At 41.5% G+C, this 18,690-nt stretch overlaps 1 protein-coding gene across 2 annotated transcripts in view; it reads left to right on the top strand.

Moving 5' to 3' along the window:
* The first annotated feature begins 1,039 nt into the window (after positions 1-1,039).
* The window catches only part of LPAR2 (lysophosphatidic acid receptor 2), a 44,205-nt gene continuing 26,554 nt past the window's right edge, over positions 1,040-18,690 (top strand). The window contains exon 1 of one of the 2 annotated variants that reach the window (XM_063449205.1): positions 1,040-2,033. In XM_063449205.1, the coding sequence (XP_063305275.1) occupies positions 2,012-2,033 (22 nt within the window). In that variant the 5' untranslated portion in view covers positions 1,040-2,011. Of the gene's footprint in view, positions 2,034-12,378; positions 12,557-18,690 lie in introns of those variants that run through there. The other variant, XM_063449206.1, reaches the window with a different exon arrangement.

Below are 18,690 nucleotides of genomic sequence, written 5' to 3'. Positions count from 1 at the left end.
AGTGTTTTGCTATGCTAACGCTGTGCATATGGAGTTTAGCCTCTTTACTGCCAATGTGTAATCCACCTCCAGCATTGTCACTGGGGAGCCAAAACCAAGAGTTCCGTGCTGGCTAATGTCAGTTCTGTGCTTATTAATATGTATTCATTGGCTGAGAATGATAAATGGATGCTTTCGGTCAACGAACATACGCAGGATTGGCATTCGGCTTCTGCAGCTCTGAAGAAGCCAGATGACGTTAGCCTGAATGCACAGGACATCCAGTGCCAGGCGGTGAATTGGACCTGGCTACTCCTGGTATTGTAACCTCTGCAGTGGCTTGTAGCAGTTATGGTGCTTGGAGTAACTGTATAATCAGTCCTCAACAACTGACCAATGTTAATTCCGACATTGCAACCCTGCATTCCTCTGTGCAATATAAAACCTCTTGGTACCCAACAAGCTGAGCCCATATTTGTCATTTGGGTTCTGGGGAAAAAAAGAATAACTGAATATGAATTGGCTGTGGGGAGCAGGATAATATTTTGTATATCTATTTTGAATGCTTTGGATGACTTGCATTCGTGGATATGTTAGGTGATATTAGTTTGTGACCTATAGTTTGATGTTTTTTGTTTTTTGTGGTTTTTAAATACAAGGTCTCTTTGATACACAGTTACACACACCATAAATTGTGAACATTATTCAAGGGACACTAGGAGAGTGTAACAGAGGGCATGGGTCACCAAAATGGACTGAGACATAAGGCTCCCATCTGTAGGGTAAATAACACAAATAGTTTTATTTGTTAAAAAGAAACAGATAGGAATGTGACCCAAATTAATAACTTCAGCCCCCTCCCCCTCTTCCTCCGGGTACCTGGCACCCTAAGGACTGTCACATAAAGGAGAGGGTAGGGCAGGAGTTTAGTGTTTGCTGTGTGTCTTTGTTATTTGAGTCCGAGATCGAAATCCTTAATTTGCCCCCTCCTGTGTTTGCCCCACCCGCCTCTCTCCACCATCCGACAAGATACACATTCAGCGCAAAAAAGAGATCCAGGCAGGAGCAGAGCCATCCAAAGCAGCAGTATTCACACTGCAGGTTTACGCTGGATTTACTAATATACGAACCTACATACAAACATATATACGCACCACCATATAGCTCAACACATGATATATTGCCAATCTCACTCTCTATACACTTTGTATACAATAACACAGATACTGTATACAGCAATTCATCACCCACCCCTGCACACACAATATACTAACATACTACATACAGCACTAATCTCCCATCCCTGCACACACAATATACTAACATACTACATACAGCACTAATCTCCCATCCCTGCACACACTATATGCTAACATACTACATACAGCACTAATCTCCCACCCCTGCACACACTATATGCTAACATACTACATACAGCACTAATCTCCCATCCCTGCACACACTATATGCTAACATACTACATACAGCACTAATCTCCCATCCCTGCACACACTATATCCTAACATACTACATACAGCACTAATCTCCCATCCCTGCACACACTATATGCTAACATACTACATACAGCACTAATCTCCCACCCCTGCACACACTATATGCTAACATACTACATACAGCACTAATCTCCCATCCCTGCACACACTATATGCTAACATACTACATACAGCACTAATCTCCCATCCCTGCACACACAATATACTAACATACTACATACACAGCTGATCGCCCACGCCTGCACACACTATATACTAACATACTACATACACAGCTGATCGCCCACGCCTGCACACGCTATATACTAACATACTACATACACAGCTGATCGCCCACGCCTGCACACACATACATTGTAACATAAACTAACACAACGTTCTACTTCCATATACATCGTTTTTACAGGGGGCGTTTAGCTCCTGGATGTAGATTAAATTCTCTCCAGTCAGACAGATACACAAGGCTGATATCACACAGACAGAGGACGCACTAAGCATATGAGTGGCACATAAAGTGGATGCAGATGGCATACTTGTTTGGTAAGTAATATAAATTCAAAATATGTTTTTTTTTTTCCTGAATATGAACTGTGTGCTGGGATTATACAGGGTAAACCTCTCTTCTCTCATTCTCCCTCTCTCCCAAATATCTTTCCTATGTCGCAATTTCTCATCTTTCTCCTTTTTGTTTTCTGATTTAATGTTCTAACAAAGATGTGTGTATATATTACCTAGCATTCACTAATCACCTCTTGGTGAGCTGCTAACCAAACTGTAACATTCGAGCTCAATTAGTCAAGCTGACAGTAAAGCTAAGCTTGGGAATTTCCCCAATTAGCTTTTGCAATGTTTTTTTTTTTTTTTTTAATTCACTGTGATGATCAGTAAACTTCACACAAAACTCAGCATCTTTTTATTTTATTTTTTTGGACTTTTTTTTTTTAATTTGGAGGAAAAACAGCTGTAATGCATGTTTGCTGGCCCCATTCACCAATGCAATGTATGGTATTAATATTTTGGGGGGTAACCAGTTTATTCATGTATTGTTCTCTGTTCTTATTGTGTTGCAATGACTGTGTGATTGGTGAACAATGCATCTCTTTCAAACAAGGGATAAGAGTCTGCACAAGGCATATTTAAATAGTTTACACTGATTTATGTGCTATCTATTTACAAAATAACTCACTAGAGCAAGCCAGGATGTTTTTTTTCTGTGGTGTCAAATTATGCTGCTAAAGTATGTGCATTTTTGTGCAGTACTCCCCCTCCCCCGCTCCATTATGTATTAAACTCCGAATTCTGTCATTGCTGTTATGGTTGAATAGCTAAGCTTTATTCCAAATGTTCAGGCGTTAACATTGTTTCCCCATTTTGTTCTCCCCCTACTCCCCCAGCAATTATTACCCTCAAATCCTTTTATCTTATCTATGTGATGAAATAACATTGTGGCAGAAGTGGTCTTGGTTGTCGTAGAAAATATATATAAAACAGTAGTGGAGTTTAGTAAATAAATTGGGATTTGTGGAGAACTGAAAAGGGAAAGGATATTGTAACTATACAACTATTTTTCCATCTTGGCTTTTATGACCCAGGGTTTATCTTGTCAATTAATCCAGAAATCCCAGTTTACTGAATAAACATCACCTTTCAACACACATATTACCAGTTAACCAATAACACTTGGCATGAAATCAGACTTTTACATTTTGGTTTTGGAACTTAGTATCTGTGATTTAGTTTATCGATTATTGCCAATTGGTAATTTATGTTGAATAATCAATATTTATGTTCAATTGTACGACGTTCACATTTTCTAATTAGAATTTTTTTAGAAATGTTTCCAGCTAACCTATTTTGTCATAAAATTTGAAAACTTTCTTTCGCATTTAGTTCTCACCAACGGTAAATTGAGTGATTTAGATCGTGGGTACGTTTTGGCGGGGCCTTCTTCACCTGTTGTTCTCGTATGCCATATATGTTTTTTTAGTTTTGTTAGAATTATATATTTGTCTTGTTTCCGATTGTACAGAGCTGGTGCTATATAAATAACTGTAATTGTAAATATGCAGCGAGCAACCACCAAACCAGGAAGTGATTAAAAACCACTTCAATGATATGTACAATGTTCTCATAGAAATCCGTGGTAGCTCCTTGATCTAACATTTCTATGTGAGCATTGTACATGTACTATAAAGTCTTGCACAGTTTTAGTATATTACATTTGTAACTCAATGGTCTGCAGTCTGGGTTCTGCTGTTACAATATAAGTTTCATAAAGGAAAGCCATAAATCAGACTATTTCATAATAATACGGTTATAACTGGTGATGTCGTGTACAGCTGGCCACTAAAATGGAACTGTCACTTCACCGAAAATTACCCTATTGAATAGAAAATTGAAAATCACCTATACCTTGCAGTAACCTGTTTTTCATGAGATGCTCTGGTTTTCTTTTAAATTTGTTTTAAAGAATTGGCAAGTTACGTCGCAGTCCAGGCATAGTCAGGGCATACATTACAAATAACAGTAAGAAATAGAGACATCGTTCAATGTCTCCTTTTATCTGTATGCTTTCTCCATGCTGCCAGCCATTTGTAAAGGACAGAGAACCAAGATGGAGGCGCCCAGCTGCTGGAAAAAGACGTGTGAATTTTTATTATTATTGCCATTTATATAGCGCCAACAGATTCCGTAGCGCTTTACAATATTATGAGAACTATATGTAGCTATAAATAGGACAATTACAAGAAAACTTACAGGAACGATAGGTTGAAGATGACCTTGCTCAAACGAGCTTAGTCTATAATTAAAATCCTATTTTACACCTGATTTATTAAAGGACCACTATAGTGCCAGGAAAACATACTCGTTTTCCTGGCTCTATAGGGTCCTTGGCCCCCCTCCTGCCAGGCTCTAAGGGGAGGAAGGGGTTAAATTTCTACATTTTTCCAGCGCCGGGCTCCCTCTGCGCTGGGGACTCTCCTCCCTCTTCTGACATCATTGGCTGAATGTGCATGCGCGGCAAGAGCCACGCGTGCATTCAGCCAGTCTCATAGGAAAGCATTCTCAATGCTTTCCTATGGACGCTGTCGTCTTCTCACTGTGAAAATCACAGTGAGAAGCGCAGAAGCACCTCTAGTGGCTGTCACTGAGACAGCCACTAGAGGCTGGATTAACCCATTTGTAAACCTAGCAGTTTCTCTGAAGTTGCTATGTTTACAGCAGGCAGAGTTAATCCTAGATGGACCTGGCACCCAGACAACTTCATTAAGCTGAAGTGGTCTGGGTGCCTATAGTGGTCCTTTAAAGAAAGAAAATAAGTAAGGCATAGTATTAAAAATCACAGGAAGTGAGGTTACACTGTTAATGTTGAAATTTTTGGTAGATATATAAATTTTTTAAAACCAAGTTAAAACTTTACTCATTTAAAGTTAAAACCGAAGCCCAGCCTGATAACCGATTTGATTGTAGCGATAAAACTGTTTGTGCACAGTGCTAGACAAATTGCTAGAAACTATGTACATTAATAGACTATTTTTTAAAGATGTGATTTATATATGTTTAACAAGCTCAATAAATTAAAACAAAAGAATAACAATACGTTTTTCTGCTGTCTCGTCAGAATGAAAAACAATCCTATCATTAAATATCTTGCCAGAAAAAAACAATAGCTTGCATTTGTTAACAAAGAAATGTTTATTTTAGGACAGAAATAAAGTTTCACAACTAGTTTCTGTATCATCTGATAGACTAATTGCAACATTGGATCTCTATGCAGATTGATTAAAGGACCACTATAGTGCCAGGAAAACACACTTGTTTTCCTGGCACTATAGTGCCCTGAGGGTGCCCCCACCCTCAGGGATCCCTCCCGCCGGGCTCTGGGGAGAGGAAAGGGTTAAAACTTACCTTTATTCCAGCGCTGGGCGGGGAGCTCTCCTCCTCCTCTCCGCCTCCGATCCTCCCTTTCGGCTGAATGCGCATGCGCGGCAAGAGCTGCGCGTGCATTCAGCCGGTCTCATAGGAAAGCATTTACAATGCTTTCCTATAGACGCTTGCGTGCTCTCACTGTGATTTTCACAGTGAGAATCACGCAAGCGCCTCTAGCGCTTGTCAGTGAGACAGCCACTAGAGGATTTGGAGGCAGTATTAACCCTATTATAAACATAGCAGTTTCTCTGAAACTGCTATGTTTATAAAAAAAAAAGGGTTAATCCTAGAGGAACCTGGCACCCAGACTACTTCATTAAGCTGAAGTGGTCTGGGTGCCTAGAGTGGTCCTTTAAGTTCATTTTCTAAACTTGTATTACATTTATTTGTCCCATAAATGAAATGATTAGCAATTATATCATATAAATTAGGTTTTAAAAATTAGGGAATCTGCCAGTGATGTCTTTTAATGCTGCAAGAAGCCCGTAGTAGATGCAGATCCCATTCACAAGACAGCCTTTTTTTACCCACTAAAACCACATGACAGCAGCTGTTCCTGCTCAGGAGTACCAGATTCAACAGTTGATGTGTTTCAGTGTAGGCCCTTAATCCACCTCCTAGCAGCTGGTGAGTTTCAACTTTAGCACCACTTATACATATAGGCAATTTAGCATTTTCTATTGATTAATGTAAAATTCCTATTGGTTGATGTAGCTTAACTTTTACGATCAACATTTTATAATGATTTTTTTTTATTTGTCTGGTTTAGGTCATTATGGAGAATAAGTCACTGCTTTACTGGAGCCAAAAGAACTGCTTCTGCTATAATAACTTTAGCTTTCTATCAAAAATTGCTGCTGTTATGAAACATGTCAGCTACTTCCTAGCTCTCAGAACACAGTGTGCACATGGTAAAGCATCAAGATGCTTATAGACAGTGGAAGAACTAACATAGAGATGGCCCTTGTGGAAGAATGTTTTTTGGGCCCCCTGCTATCGCAATTAATTAATCTGTAGGGGTAATAAGGAACCAAGAAGTAGCTGACATGTTTAATATAATCAACCATCATACCAGATCTCAGTCCTCATAGTCACAGCCGCAGCCATGCAGTTTGAAGCCACTTTAGACCTCATTTCTTCCCTCAATCTTAGCTATATTTCCTGCCGCACCTCCAGCCTCATTTCCATCTGCATCTCCAGCCTCATTTCCATCTGCACCTCTAGCCCCATGCAGGCTGCCGATATTAAAGGGGTGCTGGTCGCGCTGTTAAGGAACATGCCCATCTGATGGCTCAAAGTGCATGGGCCCACTTTGCATGCGGGCCATGTGCAGCCGCAGGTAGTTCTGCCACTGCTGATAGACTCATACCATGTCAGCAACTCCAGACTCACTATTAGCGCTTAGCATGCAGTGTGCATATGGCTAAAGCATCAACATACTTATTGACTCCTTATTACCTGCCAATATAATTAATCTGTAGGGGTAATAAGGAACCAAGAAGTAGCTGACATGTTTAATATAATCAACCATCATACCAGATCTCAGTCCTCATAGTCACAGCCGCAGCCATGCAGTTTGAAGCTTTTCAACTAGCCACAGCATGAGTATCTCAGGTCTCTCGGAGTAACTGAATACTTTAAAGAAGTTGTTGGGTATATGCAGTAGGTGTTATTACAACTGTCAATGACAGGTAGCACAGTGTTCTGTGTCATAAATGCCTCCCCCCCCCCCCTCCTCATTACTCTGGCTATATATATGTGTATATATATATATATATATATATATTTATTTATTTTTTCAATTACCGTATATACTCGAGTATAAGATGAGTTTTTCAGCACATTTTTTGTGCTGAAAAACCCTCACTCGTCTTATACTCGAATGAGTTTACATTGCCATAATACAGACAAGACCGCCGGGCTCATTACAAGCCCGGCGGTGCTGTTGGGGGCTGGCAGGGAGCTGTAACTTGCCTTTCCTGCAGCTCCTGTCAGCTCCCTTCTCTCTCCTCCGGTCGGCTCCCTCTGAGCTCAATAAACCCGTGGCAACGCTCTGACCCCGCGGCTCTCGGGTCGACTTATACTCAGTATATTTCCTTGCCTAATCAGCCCTCAGGCAGCCACTGGTGCTATTGGGGGAGAGCAAAAGATAATATTATATGGTTACATTTGGCTGGGGCCAAAAGCTACTGGCTTCTTTATTCTCTCTCTTGGGGGCACTGTGACCCCATCTCTTACTGATATTAGCCAATGATGGCCCCTGAATAGAGTGGCCAATAGCATATCTCCACTGATGGGCAGCTGGCTCTGCTGCCTGAATGGTAACTCAATGGAAATTCCTGAATGCTCTTCTTAAAGGAGACTATGCATGTGCAAAATCTGCTGAAACAGGGCAGATTTCAAACCAGCCCTGTTTCTTTGACATGCGTAGATGCTTTCAAGTAATATTTTCTAAACAGTTAACAATGGGAGGAAGGGGGTGCGGGAGAACTAAAAAAAAAAAAAAAAACTATTACAGAATTAAACAGACACTTTTTTTATTCCCCATATTATAATTGTCTTATCACACTCCCCTAAAGATTAAATGTCTTCCAGGCGGGGTTGTATCTGTCATCTAGCCTTGTCAAAACCATCTCATGGAAAGCTCTTCTTAACATCAAGTATTCCCTCAGCCACTTTAGACCTCATTTCTTCCCTCAATCTTAGCTATATTTCCTGCCGCACCTCCAGCCTCATTTCCATCTGCATCTCCAGCCGCATCTACAGCCTCATTTCCATCTGCACCTCTAGCCTCATTTCCATCTGCACCCACAAACGTATTTATTTTATCACTCAAACTATTTTCTACCCCTCCAAGGCTGGGGTCACTGGGAGACTAGGGGTCACTGGGAGACTAGGGACACTGTGTCCCCATGTGTCTGTGTCATAATGTCTCCCAATGTCCCTTAGTGTGTCAGTGTCTGCCATAATGTCTCCCAGTGTTCCTTAGTGCCTCAGTGTATGTCTCCTTGCAGCCTTTCCCCCATCCCTTACTTCCCTGAGCTGTAGACTGTCTCTGCAAGGTGGGAGCTGCTGTCTGGACTCTTTGTAGCTGCTCCCCTGCAGACCAGTGATTAGAGAGAGGCAGGAAGGGATATGCTGGAACTTCCTATCCCTGCCTGTCTCCACATACAGCGACCCCTACTGGTCAGTGCTGGTATTGCAGAGTAATCTCTTGTTTATACTGAGAAAAATACCAGCATTTGTATTGCCAGTATCACGGCAATATTGGCACCAGCCAGGCAGCCTCAAATACTGGCTGTGCCAATAAAATAAAAGAAAGGTGTAATCCCTAAGGGTGTGTGTGTGTGAAAAAAAAATGTAAAAATTTTTTTTTTTTTTTTTAAATCAATGGGCCTATTCCATGGGCCTGGGCCTGGAGCTGCAGCTCCATCAGCCCCTATGTTAATCCGGCCCTGCCCCTCCCTCCATTCATGCTTCCCAGCCCACCTAAATCCATATTTTCCATCTCATTTCCAACCACACTTCCTTTCATATGACACCGAAGGCCACATTTCCTCACTTATTCTTTCACATAAATGAAAGTGTTATAAATAGTTTTACATGCCCTCAAACTTTTTTTTTTAACCTGGCAGACGACCCAATGGTGGAAAAATACTTGGTATCTATCCTTTCTGCAGACACTGTCACTAGTTCCTCACATAATTGCTGTTGAATGAGCGACAGCTCCATTCGAGAGCTTTCTTACCTGAAGGGGTTAAACTGTTCTTGACGGTTGATGCTTTAAGCCAATCAGTAGCTCCACATTAGCAAGGTTAATTGATTGACTGGGGGCTACCTTGTAGAGCATCTCCAGCCTATCAGTGCATTCCTGGTTGGATAAGCTTAAGACTGATAATGCACAGTAGGGACTCCAAACAGAACACCCTGGACGCCACACTGGATAGTAGTGCTTATGGTGCACTAATTTATAGTTAATCTGAGGAAATAAGCATCCCACTACCAGTGGTGTATCCACGGGGGTGCACCAAGGCAAATTTATGTTTGGCTGGTAACAATGGCTAACTGATGTGTTAACCCCACTCTACTCCCAAATGTATGCATACAAATTGTAAATAAAAAATGCCAGGGTTCCCTCTCAGCAAGCCTGCTACACACACAGGGAAACGGGGGCATTTAATTGATTTGTTAGGCAGCGCATCAGGGTAAGTGTCATTGCAGAATTGGCATACCAAGCGCCTGTCCCGAGCTTGGGCTCTGAATCCTCCACTGCCCATTGCTGAAAACTTATGTCACTGGTGCCCATGTTTATTCAAATTCAAGTCCAAAATAAAAAATGTCCAAGTCAGCCTTGCTTCCATTTCAGCTATTAAACTTGAAATACACGTTGCATTCACTTTGAATTCTTGGCTATAACTCTGATAAATTTCTCCTACATTTCCTTTTTCTCCTCCTCATTTGCAAAGTGTGTTCTAGTTGAGTCTGGACTGAACTGCATTGTCCAGTCTCAACCTGTAATCTACACGTAGAAGAAAATGGCACATCACATGAAAACGGTTAACTCTTGTTGTATGTAATTTCCACAGTTTTATTGACTGGTATTTTTCAGAAAAGTGACAGGTCCGTTCCATCGTCAGACTGTAGAGGCAGTTTGTGCATATAGGCCATGTATATAAATCTGTGGTCATGTTTTTTGCCCATTAGTTTGTTAATGTGACTAGAAGGAAGGATGTGTTTAAAGGACACATAGCTAAGCATATTTTAATGCTAAAGTAATGTTAAGATGATTACATTAGTGCAGCATTGTGGGTGTAGGAAGTAAGAGGGGGTGGATAGACAGATACTGCCAGTCTTCTCCATCTTTAGAATTAATACATTTCAAGAAGATGCTAAAATATCACTAGAAAACAAATAAGTGTAAAACAAGTTGTTGTTTTTTTATTTGTTTTGCTTGAAATTTCATGTTTACATACATTTAAGAAAGAGGTCAAGTTGGTTAAAAGAACACTTCAAACACCATAACAACTACAGCTCGTTGAGAGGTTTTGATGACAGTTGTGCCATGCTACCATCCAAGGACAAGTAGTCAAAGTAAGAACGCTTTGATTACGTACCTGGGGTCTCCTCCTCCAATGAAGCAGGAAGCTCCTGCAAGGAGCTGATGTTAGTTCCACTGAACTAAGCCCTCCTATACAGGGCTGGGTCGTTGGCTGAGCAGAGGCATTATAAGGTGACGTTCCGAGGAGTAATAGGCGTAGTTATATTATATATTATAGTTATATGGAGTGATAGGAGTAGTTATAGCGAGAGATTAAATGGAGTAATAGGAGGTATTATAGAGAGAGGTTAAATGGAGTAATAAAAGCAGTTTGTTACAGAACTGCAGTTTTTCCACTATGAAGAGTAATTTATTCCTACTTTAAAGCTGTACTCACACTCCGCTACCTTTCACCAGGCTCATCCGCACTTTCAAACCCACCCGGCGAACGAGCTTCTGAACGGAAGCCGCCAGCCTCAAAGCGGTCACTCTAAATCTTTAACCCCTTAAGGACCAAACTTCTGGAATAAAAGGGAATCATGAAATGTCACACATGTCATGTGTCCTTAAGGGGTTAATCAGGTGGCTATTCAACACCATGAGTGCAACTGGAACACTCTTTTGATCAAGGATGTGGAGGGGGAGAACTGACATCTGAGGGATAATTAACTTAGCGGTTGCTGATCTTGTTATCTCCCAGACTCAGAGGTGCCAGGGTGGGATTTTCATTGTACAAATCATGGACCCCCTGTTGGGGTTGTATGTATAAAAGCAGTTCTTATTCACCCTTATTCATTGTATTTGTGTGACACTGTGTGTATCTATCTGAGTGTTTCAAAGGCAGGGTATGTGCGTGTCTTTGTGCATCTGTCTGTGAGTGTTTGTATCTGTGTGTCATTGTGTGTGTATCTGTGTGTGTGTGCATATGTGTGTTTAACTGAATACACCCCTGTAATCATATGCCAACACTACACAAAAAATACACGCTTGCAATTGCATACACAAATATAACAAGATACCTACAATAAAATACACAGACACTACACACTCCCACATACAAATGCCAACATTACACATAAAAACACACCTCCATTAAAATGTCAACACTACACATAAATACACCCTTGCGTCCACAAAAAACTCCCATGTTCAAACAAAAATAATGTATATTGAAAAATGACAGGGCACAATAGATTAAAAAGAAAAAACAGTTGATGAATATTAGATGTAAAAGTGTTGATATATCTCCCCCAAAGTGTCCATGGACATTTTTTAAATGTTTGAAACAGTGGTAATGCAGCATTCTGTTTATCACATACTAATTCCTCCATTGTGAAATGAAATCACATACATTTAATATTATAATAACACATTGGATATTCGTGTCATTTATATTTGTGATGCAATCCAAAATAAAGTGATATGAATATACCTCATACCGCACTCTGTAGTGTTAAAGTAATGGGCAGTGGAGGGGGTGAGCAGACGTCAGCCCAGGGCCCAATTAATATTAAAGATGGCCCTGGGCAGACGTAAGGTTATATAAAGAGGTGACATATTGGGACATTATGTTTTAAAACTGAAGGGTGATACAAAACAGTGTTTTGTAAAGAGCAGTGGGAGTATCTCTATGGAGCACAAACAATAACTCAGTGCAGTATAGACTGGTGTCATGTATGGAATGTATAACTTGGCTTTAGCCCTGGAGAGAATTAATCACAGTCACTGCACAGAACCTTGTTAGTATGCGGCCATGGAAACACAGCGCTTAGAACGTTATCAGTGAATACATGTATACGGTGCATCCCTCTCCGGTATGTTTATGGCACTTTAAAAAGTAAGAATGGCGGCTCGGGCCGTGCAGTGAAGGGGTTAATAGTAACCTGAGTAGGCGTCTCCTCTCTGCTCTGTCACACCTTGGAAGGGACTGGTGTATGCTTCCAGGAGCTGGGCCGTACCGCTGGCACGCTGCGGCTTGTCCCGACATTGTGCAGTAACCGAGAGCTGGAGGGGGGAAAGGGATGCTGATCGCCCCCCCCCCCACATGGAGGGACTGACTGAGGCTGTAGGGTGATACTGCGAGGAGTTAGCACAGGTATGGGATAACTCGTGGTGAAGTTAAATCAGTTTATGGAAGATGGAAGGTGATGACAAAATCAAACATTGGGGAAAGAGACTGTGTGTGTGTGTGTGTGTGTGTGTGTGTGTTGAGAGTACTGGATTTGGGAAGTCAGGAGTGTGTGCACCGATTCAAAGTAACCTTTAACGAGAACACAAATGTCATTACTAGTATTAACACCAGGGAAGACATGGGGCGGGTGGGGACTCATTAGTAGGAACATTCTTGGTTTAAGGAGGTGCATGGAACAGGAAGGAGGAGTACCGGGGGGGGATTTGCATGAGTTGGAAAATTACTGCATTCTTAAGATTTGTAAATATAAATTTATGTATGTCCTTGCCTTTCAGAAGGGATGGTACTCCTTTTTTTGTTTGTTTGTTGACTAAATGCTTAATTGTATTACATTTAAAACGAATTGACACATTTTGTCAAAAACATATTAATTGGACAGAAAAAAAATAATCTAAATTTAATTTATAAATGCAATACTAATACATAAGAGTTAGGGTTTTGGTGAGAGAGCTGACTCTCTTACTACCGTAGTATCTCTAAAGATCTTTGGGGATTGAGTCCCAGCACTGCATTTTTCAATTTCATTTATAGTCACTTTGGCTGGTTTTAGCCTTATTGTGCTATTTGTTTTCAGGTCACTGAGATGCATTTGCTATTCACGAAGTGTACTTTTGTTGAGAATTCAAATTGTACTTCAAAGTTACTTTAGGACAAACTAAATGAACTGAAAACAGAGCTAACTTTTCTTCAACTCGGCCATTTTTGGCTAAAATTGCAAAAGAGTTAGGTTATACAACCTGACCATGTTCTGTCCTTGTTCAGATAGCTGTGGTAGGAAACCTGAGACTGTTTATGTCAACCTCTAAAAGCAGATAGTGATCAGACTCTCAAAACAGGCATTTCATTTGGTAGTTTAAATGGTTACTCCAAGCACTATGACCACTTCAGTGTTTTGAAGTGGTAATGGTGTCTGGAATCTGTATGAAATGTTGCACAGACAGAGTTTAAAGGAACACTATAGTCACCTAAATTACTTTAGCTAAATAAAGCAGTTTTAGTGTATAGATCATTCCCCTGCAATTTCACTGCTCAATTCACTGTCATTTAGGAGTTAAATCACTTTGTTTCTGTTTATGCAGCCCTAGCCACACCTCCCCTGGCTATGATTGACAGAGCCTGCATGAAAAAAAAAAAACTGGTTTCAATTTCAAACAGATGTAATTTACCTTAAATAATTGTATATCAATCTCTAAATTTAACTTTAATCACATACAGGAGGCTCTTGCAGGTTCTAGCAAGCTATTAACGTAGCAGGGGATTAGAAAATCTTAATTAAACAGAACTTGCAATAAAGAAAGCCTAAATAGGGCTCTCTTTACAGGAAGTGTTTATGGAAGGCTGTGCAAGTCACATGCAGGGAGGTGTGACTAGGGTTCATAAACAAAGGGATTTACCGTATTTATTCGAGTATAACGCGCATTTTTTTTAACCGATTTTTAATTTAAAATTAAGGGTGCCCGTTATACTCGAATAAATATACCTTCCAGGACCGCCGGGCTCATTACAAGCCCGGCGGTCCTGGGGGGGTGGGCAGCAAGCATTTACTCACCTCCGTGCAGCTCCTCCAGCTTCCCAGTGTAAATCTCGCGAGACCCGCGGCCAGCTCTGATGCTCTGACGTCGTCAGAGCTGGCCGCGGGTCTCGCGAGATGTACACTGGGAAGCTGGAGGAGCTGCACGGAGGTGAGTAAATGCTTGCTGCCCACCCCCCCAGGACCGCCGGGCTTGTAATGAGCCCGGCGGTCGGTATTATCGAGCACCCACTCGAATATTTATTCGAGTATAACAAGCACCCTAATTTTAGATTAAAAATCGGTAAAAAATTTTATACCGATTTTTTTTTTTTTTTTTTTTTTTTTTTTTTTTATCGAAAATTAGGGGTGCGCGTTATACTCGAATAAATACGGTAACTCCTAAATGGCAGAGGGTAGAGCAGTGAGGCTGCAGGGGCATGTTCTATACACCAAAACTGCTTAATTAAGCTAAAGTTGTTCAGGTGACTATAGTGTCCCTTTAACCTTTGCTGCTGGAGGTGTAACTCCACCTACTGCAGCGTCATTTGTGCTTTATCATAAGGCACAGAACAAGTGTTCCGGGCTGGCAAATCTATACACATTTTCATGCACAGTGTGCCATTCCTGGGCCCAGAGGGGTCAGCTGTCCCTCTCAGCCAATAAATGGCCACTGAATCTTCATTCAGTTTCTTCACCTCTGCAGAAGACTGGAAGCGCTACCAGAGGGGAAAGGAGCCTCGGCATCCAGTGGGAAGCCAGATGGTAAGAGGGCACACCGTTGCTAAATTACTTGTCATAGGCTATGGTACTCCTGACATTACAAGGGGTTGTAGTAATGATGATGTTTGGAGTAACCCTTTAACCCCTTAAGGACCAAACTTCTGGAATAAAAGGGAATCATGACATGTCACACATGTCACGTGTCCTTAAGGGGTTAAAGGAAAATAAACTTTTTCCCTTTTTCCATATACTATATAAGAGACTCATGTGCACCTAATGGTTGTGGTGGAAGGAGTATCCAGATGCTGTTCCCCAGTATTGGACCTTTTACAATGGTTTGTCTCTTTACCTGGTCCTGCCAGGTCTGCTCTGTAGACAACTTTACGACACCTGGCTTCTGCAGAGCTGCAAAATCCGTCTGTCGACCCCATTGCTCATTCATTGCCTGAGAGCATAAGCTGACCAATGAATTGGTGTCTGTGCATCAAAGTTTGCACAGAACTAACATTAACCCCATGACTCATGAGGGTGGAGATACACCTTCGGCAGCAAAGGGGTTAAAATCTGTATGTGCAATGTTTCATACTGGAATATTGCATGTACAGACTCCAGGCACCATAGTCACTTCAAATCAGTGAAGAGCGCATGGTGATTGGAGTACCCCTTTAAGAACTAAAATGTCAATTGTCAGGAAGTTGGAACCACAAAATTCCACAAAACAAGTGAGTATTTTTTTTTTCCACTAGTACATGGATTTATTTACTAAACTTTCAATTGTAGCAAACGGAATCTGAATGTCAACATATGATTGAATACAGGATGTGACGAACCGTATGTACCCAGAGTGGTACGTTCGTCTGAAGATCTCTTGAACTCCTGCAAGACTCTCTAGTGAATATAGCGCTCTCTCTATCACATACCCAAACATCAGTCGAGACTTGACAAAGGGTACAAAGACTGATTTATTAAGGCCAAGTTGCCTGTTTATATACATGACCCTCAGCATGGGGTCCCTATTCATACAGCAGTAAACCGGCCCAGGCGTCTGTATCTGGGAGATAAGTGAATTTGCTTTTGCTTAAACTAATTATCTCCCAGGCACTCGAGGTACAATACATAAAAACATAAAACACCCCAAAATACATATAAAACAGATTGGAACCCCCACAGGTATTATATCTGAGTGCACATTGTCAAATAGTGCACAGATCCATCCAGTGTAATGGAATCGCCATCAGTGTAAAGTTTGGACTTGCCGCCCACGTGGATGTTGCCCAAAATAGTTCCAAGAGGAAAGAGGTATCAGCCGGTCAACTTACGGGAGTTTCTGTGCGACCATAAATGAAGGCATCCCCTGGCTCTTAGGGAGCGAATGTTCCCTACAGTCGGGAGTGTCTTTCCCCAAAAAGTGCTCTACTGGCTTGTCTGTGAGTGGAGCAGGCAGTGGTACTGTTTTCCCTGGGATAGCGAGGTAGAGTATCTGAATACAGTTCCATCCTATAGACTGTAAGCTTGTTTGAGCAGGGTCCTCTTCAACCTATCGTTCCTGTAAATTTTCTTGTACTTGTCCTATTTATAGTTGTAACGGAATGCGGTATAATAATGCACGATATCCGTTGGTATCCTCAGGAAATCCACAGCCAGAGTAGAAAGCAAGGCAATATCCCCAATCCTCCCAATAACCGGACGAAACACAGTTTGGGAGTCAACTAACTCGGTTTATTCACAAGCAGCATATTTAAGCAGTTCCCCATGCAAGGGGTTTCCACACAGATAATCCAGGGGATTTCTCCCAACATGCATTGTGACTTTCCCAACAGGCATTGCTGCACGAGAAGGATACTCCCACTAAAATGGACGATTAAGTGGATTATCCCCTCGTGCAGCAAAACCGACAATTGACTTTAAAATACATAATTCACACAATATTCGGTACTTTGGAATAACCGAACGTTCGGTAGATAGCTGGGGTCGGAGCGCATACTTTGTGAGAATACCGCTCCGATCCCAGCTGAATTGACCGAACGCCGCACAGAATACATTTAAACATGGAAGTTGGTCTAAAAGTACCGAATAAATACGGGACACATAATGTACCGAACGCGGAACTCCCGAACGCTCTGGAAGTCCAGCGGTGTTCGGATCATTGAGTAGCCGTTTTCAGTTCCAGGCTCTCGACGACCGAACACCGCTGCAGAGACAAAGGATCCAAGATGGCCGACCGCCGCATGGTCGGTAGTCGAACGACGGCCACCTAGGAGAGCCCTTAATTACCGATTGCAACAATGTTGCAATCGGTTAATTAGTGCCACACGACTTGTGAATGTGTGGTCGACCTGGGGAGCCCGTATTCGCACGGCGAACGGCCAGGATAGCCGTGTTTTCGTCGTACGAATGCTTGTATGCTGGCAGCGTACGGCTGTCAGCCTGCGAACGGCCATAGCACAACACATATACATTTAACGGAACACATTATACATTCAGCCTACGGACAACCTATACTGCATATAGCTCAGAAGTGGCTAGGTTTGCCACAATAGTTAAATCCCCCCTCTCATAATATTGTAAAGCGCTACAGAATCTGTTGGCGCTATATAAATGAAAATAAAACACTCGACGAGCAGGAACCGCTGACTGCGTTCGGGAGACAAAATGGCCGCTATCGATTAGAGCTTGTGTGTTCGGTTATACTGCCACCCAGAGAGAGCACTTCAGTTAATTGCTTCTTTGAAGTTAATGAGCCGGGGGGTGGTCGGTGTTTGGTATTATGAAGTACCGAACCAAGAGGAAGCATAGGGTGTTCAGTTAAATAGGGAAGTTCGTCACTTAGGAGAATGTTTGTTTGTTTCTAAATCTATTTAATCCTAAAGTTTGCCATTTGGATTTCAATTTGCAACAATTCAGAGTTTTGTGAATGCCTGATAAAATCCTGAGCATACTCTTACTCTGTTTAACCTCCACTTAGGAACAGGTCATGTCATTGCTGCATAATACATTTAAAAGGAACACCTTCAGGTTAAAAATAAACTGATTTTTATGTTCCTTTTAGAATGAAAAAACGGCAACAATGGGACAGTCTCCTGTGCTCTCACTCCAACTCCTACAAGATAATCACCCTTGATGATCTTAGTCCAATCCAATGCTTCTTAGAGACATTGGGAACTTACAGAGCATTGGAAGGAATCGCAGTGCTCTGACAATCTGATTCTTTTCATAGAGATGCAATGAATCTGATTTCCTAAACTTAAAGGCGCGTGCATTAGGCCTTCCCCATAGTAAATCATTGAATCAATGCTTTCCAATGGAGGATTAAAAGATGCTGGACTCCTTACCTTAAGTGGTCTGGATGCCTATAGTGTCCCTTCAAGCCACATAGTTTAGTTCAGGGGTCCTCAAACTACGGCCCGCGTATGTATTATTATTATTATTATTGCGATTTATATAGCGCCAACAGATTCCGTAGCGCTTTACAATATTATTGGGGGGGGGGGGGGGGGGGATATTTGATCTTGTAGGACAATTACAAGAAAACTTACAGAAACGAAGGGTTGAAGAGGACCCAGCTCAAACGAGCTTACAGTCTATAGTGCCATTATGTGTGTATGTGTGTGTATGTATGTCAGTGTGTATGTATGTCTGTATTTCCGTATGTGTGTATGTATTTTATTATGTATGTCTGTGTGTGTATATCTGTGTGTGTATTTCAGTGTGATTATGTATGTATGTATGCCATTATGTATTTATGTATCTGTCTGTCTCTCTGTATGTATTTCATTATGTCTGTGTGTATGTATTTCAGTATGTA

Source organism: Pelobates fuscus, chromosome 3 (assembly GCF_036172605.1).
Source record: "Pelobates fuscus isolate aPelFus1 chromosome 3, aPelFus1.pri, whole genome shotgun sequence".
Taxonomy (NCBI): domain Eukaryota; kingdom Metazoa; phylum Chordata; class Amphibia; order Anura; family Pelobatidae; genus Pelobates; species Pelobates fuscus.
This window is presented reverse-complemented; position numbering and strand designations above follow the sequence as displayed.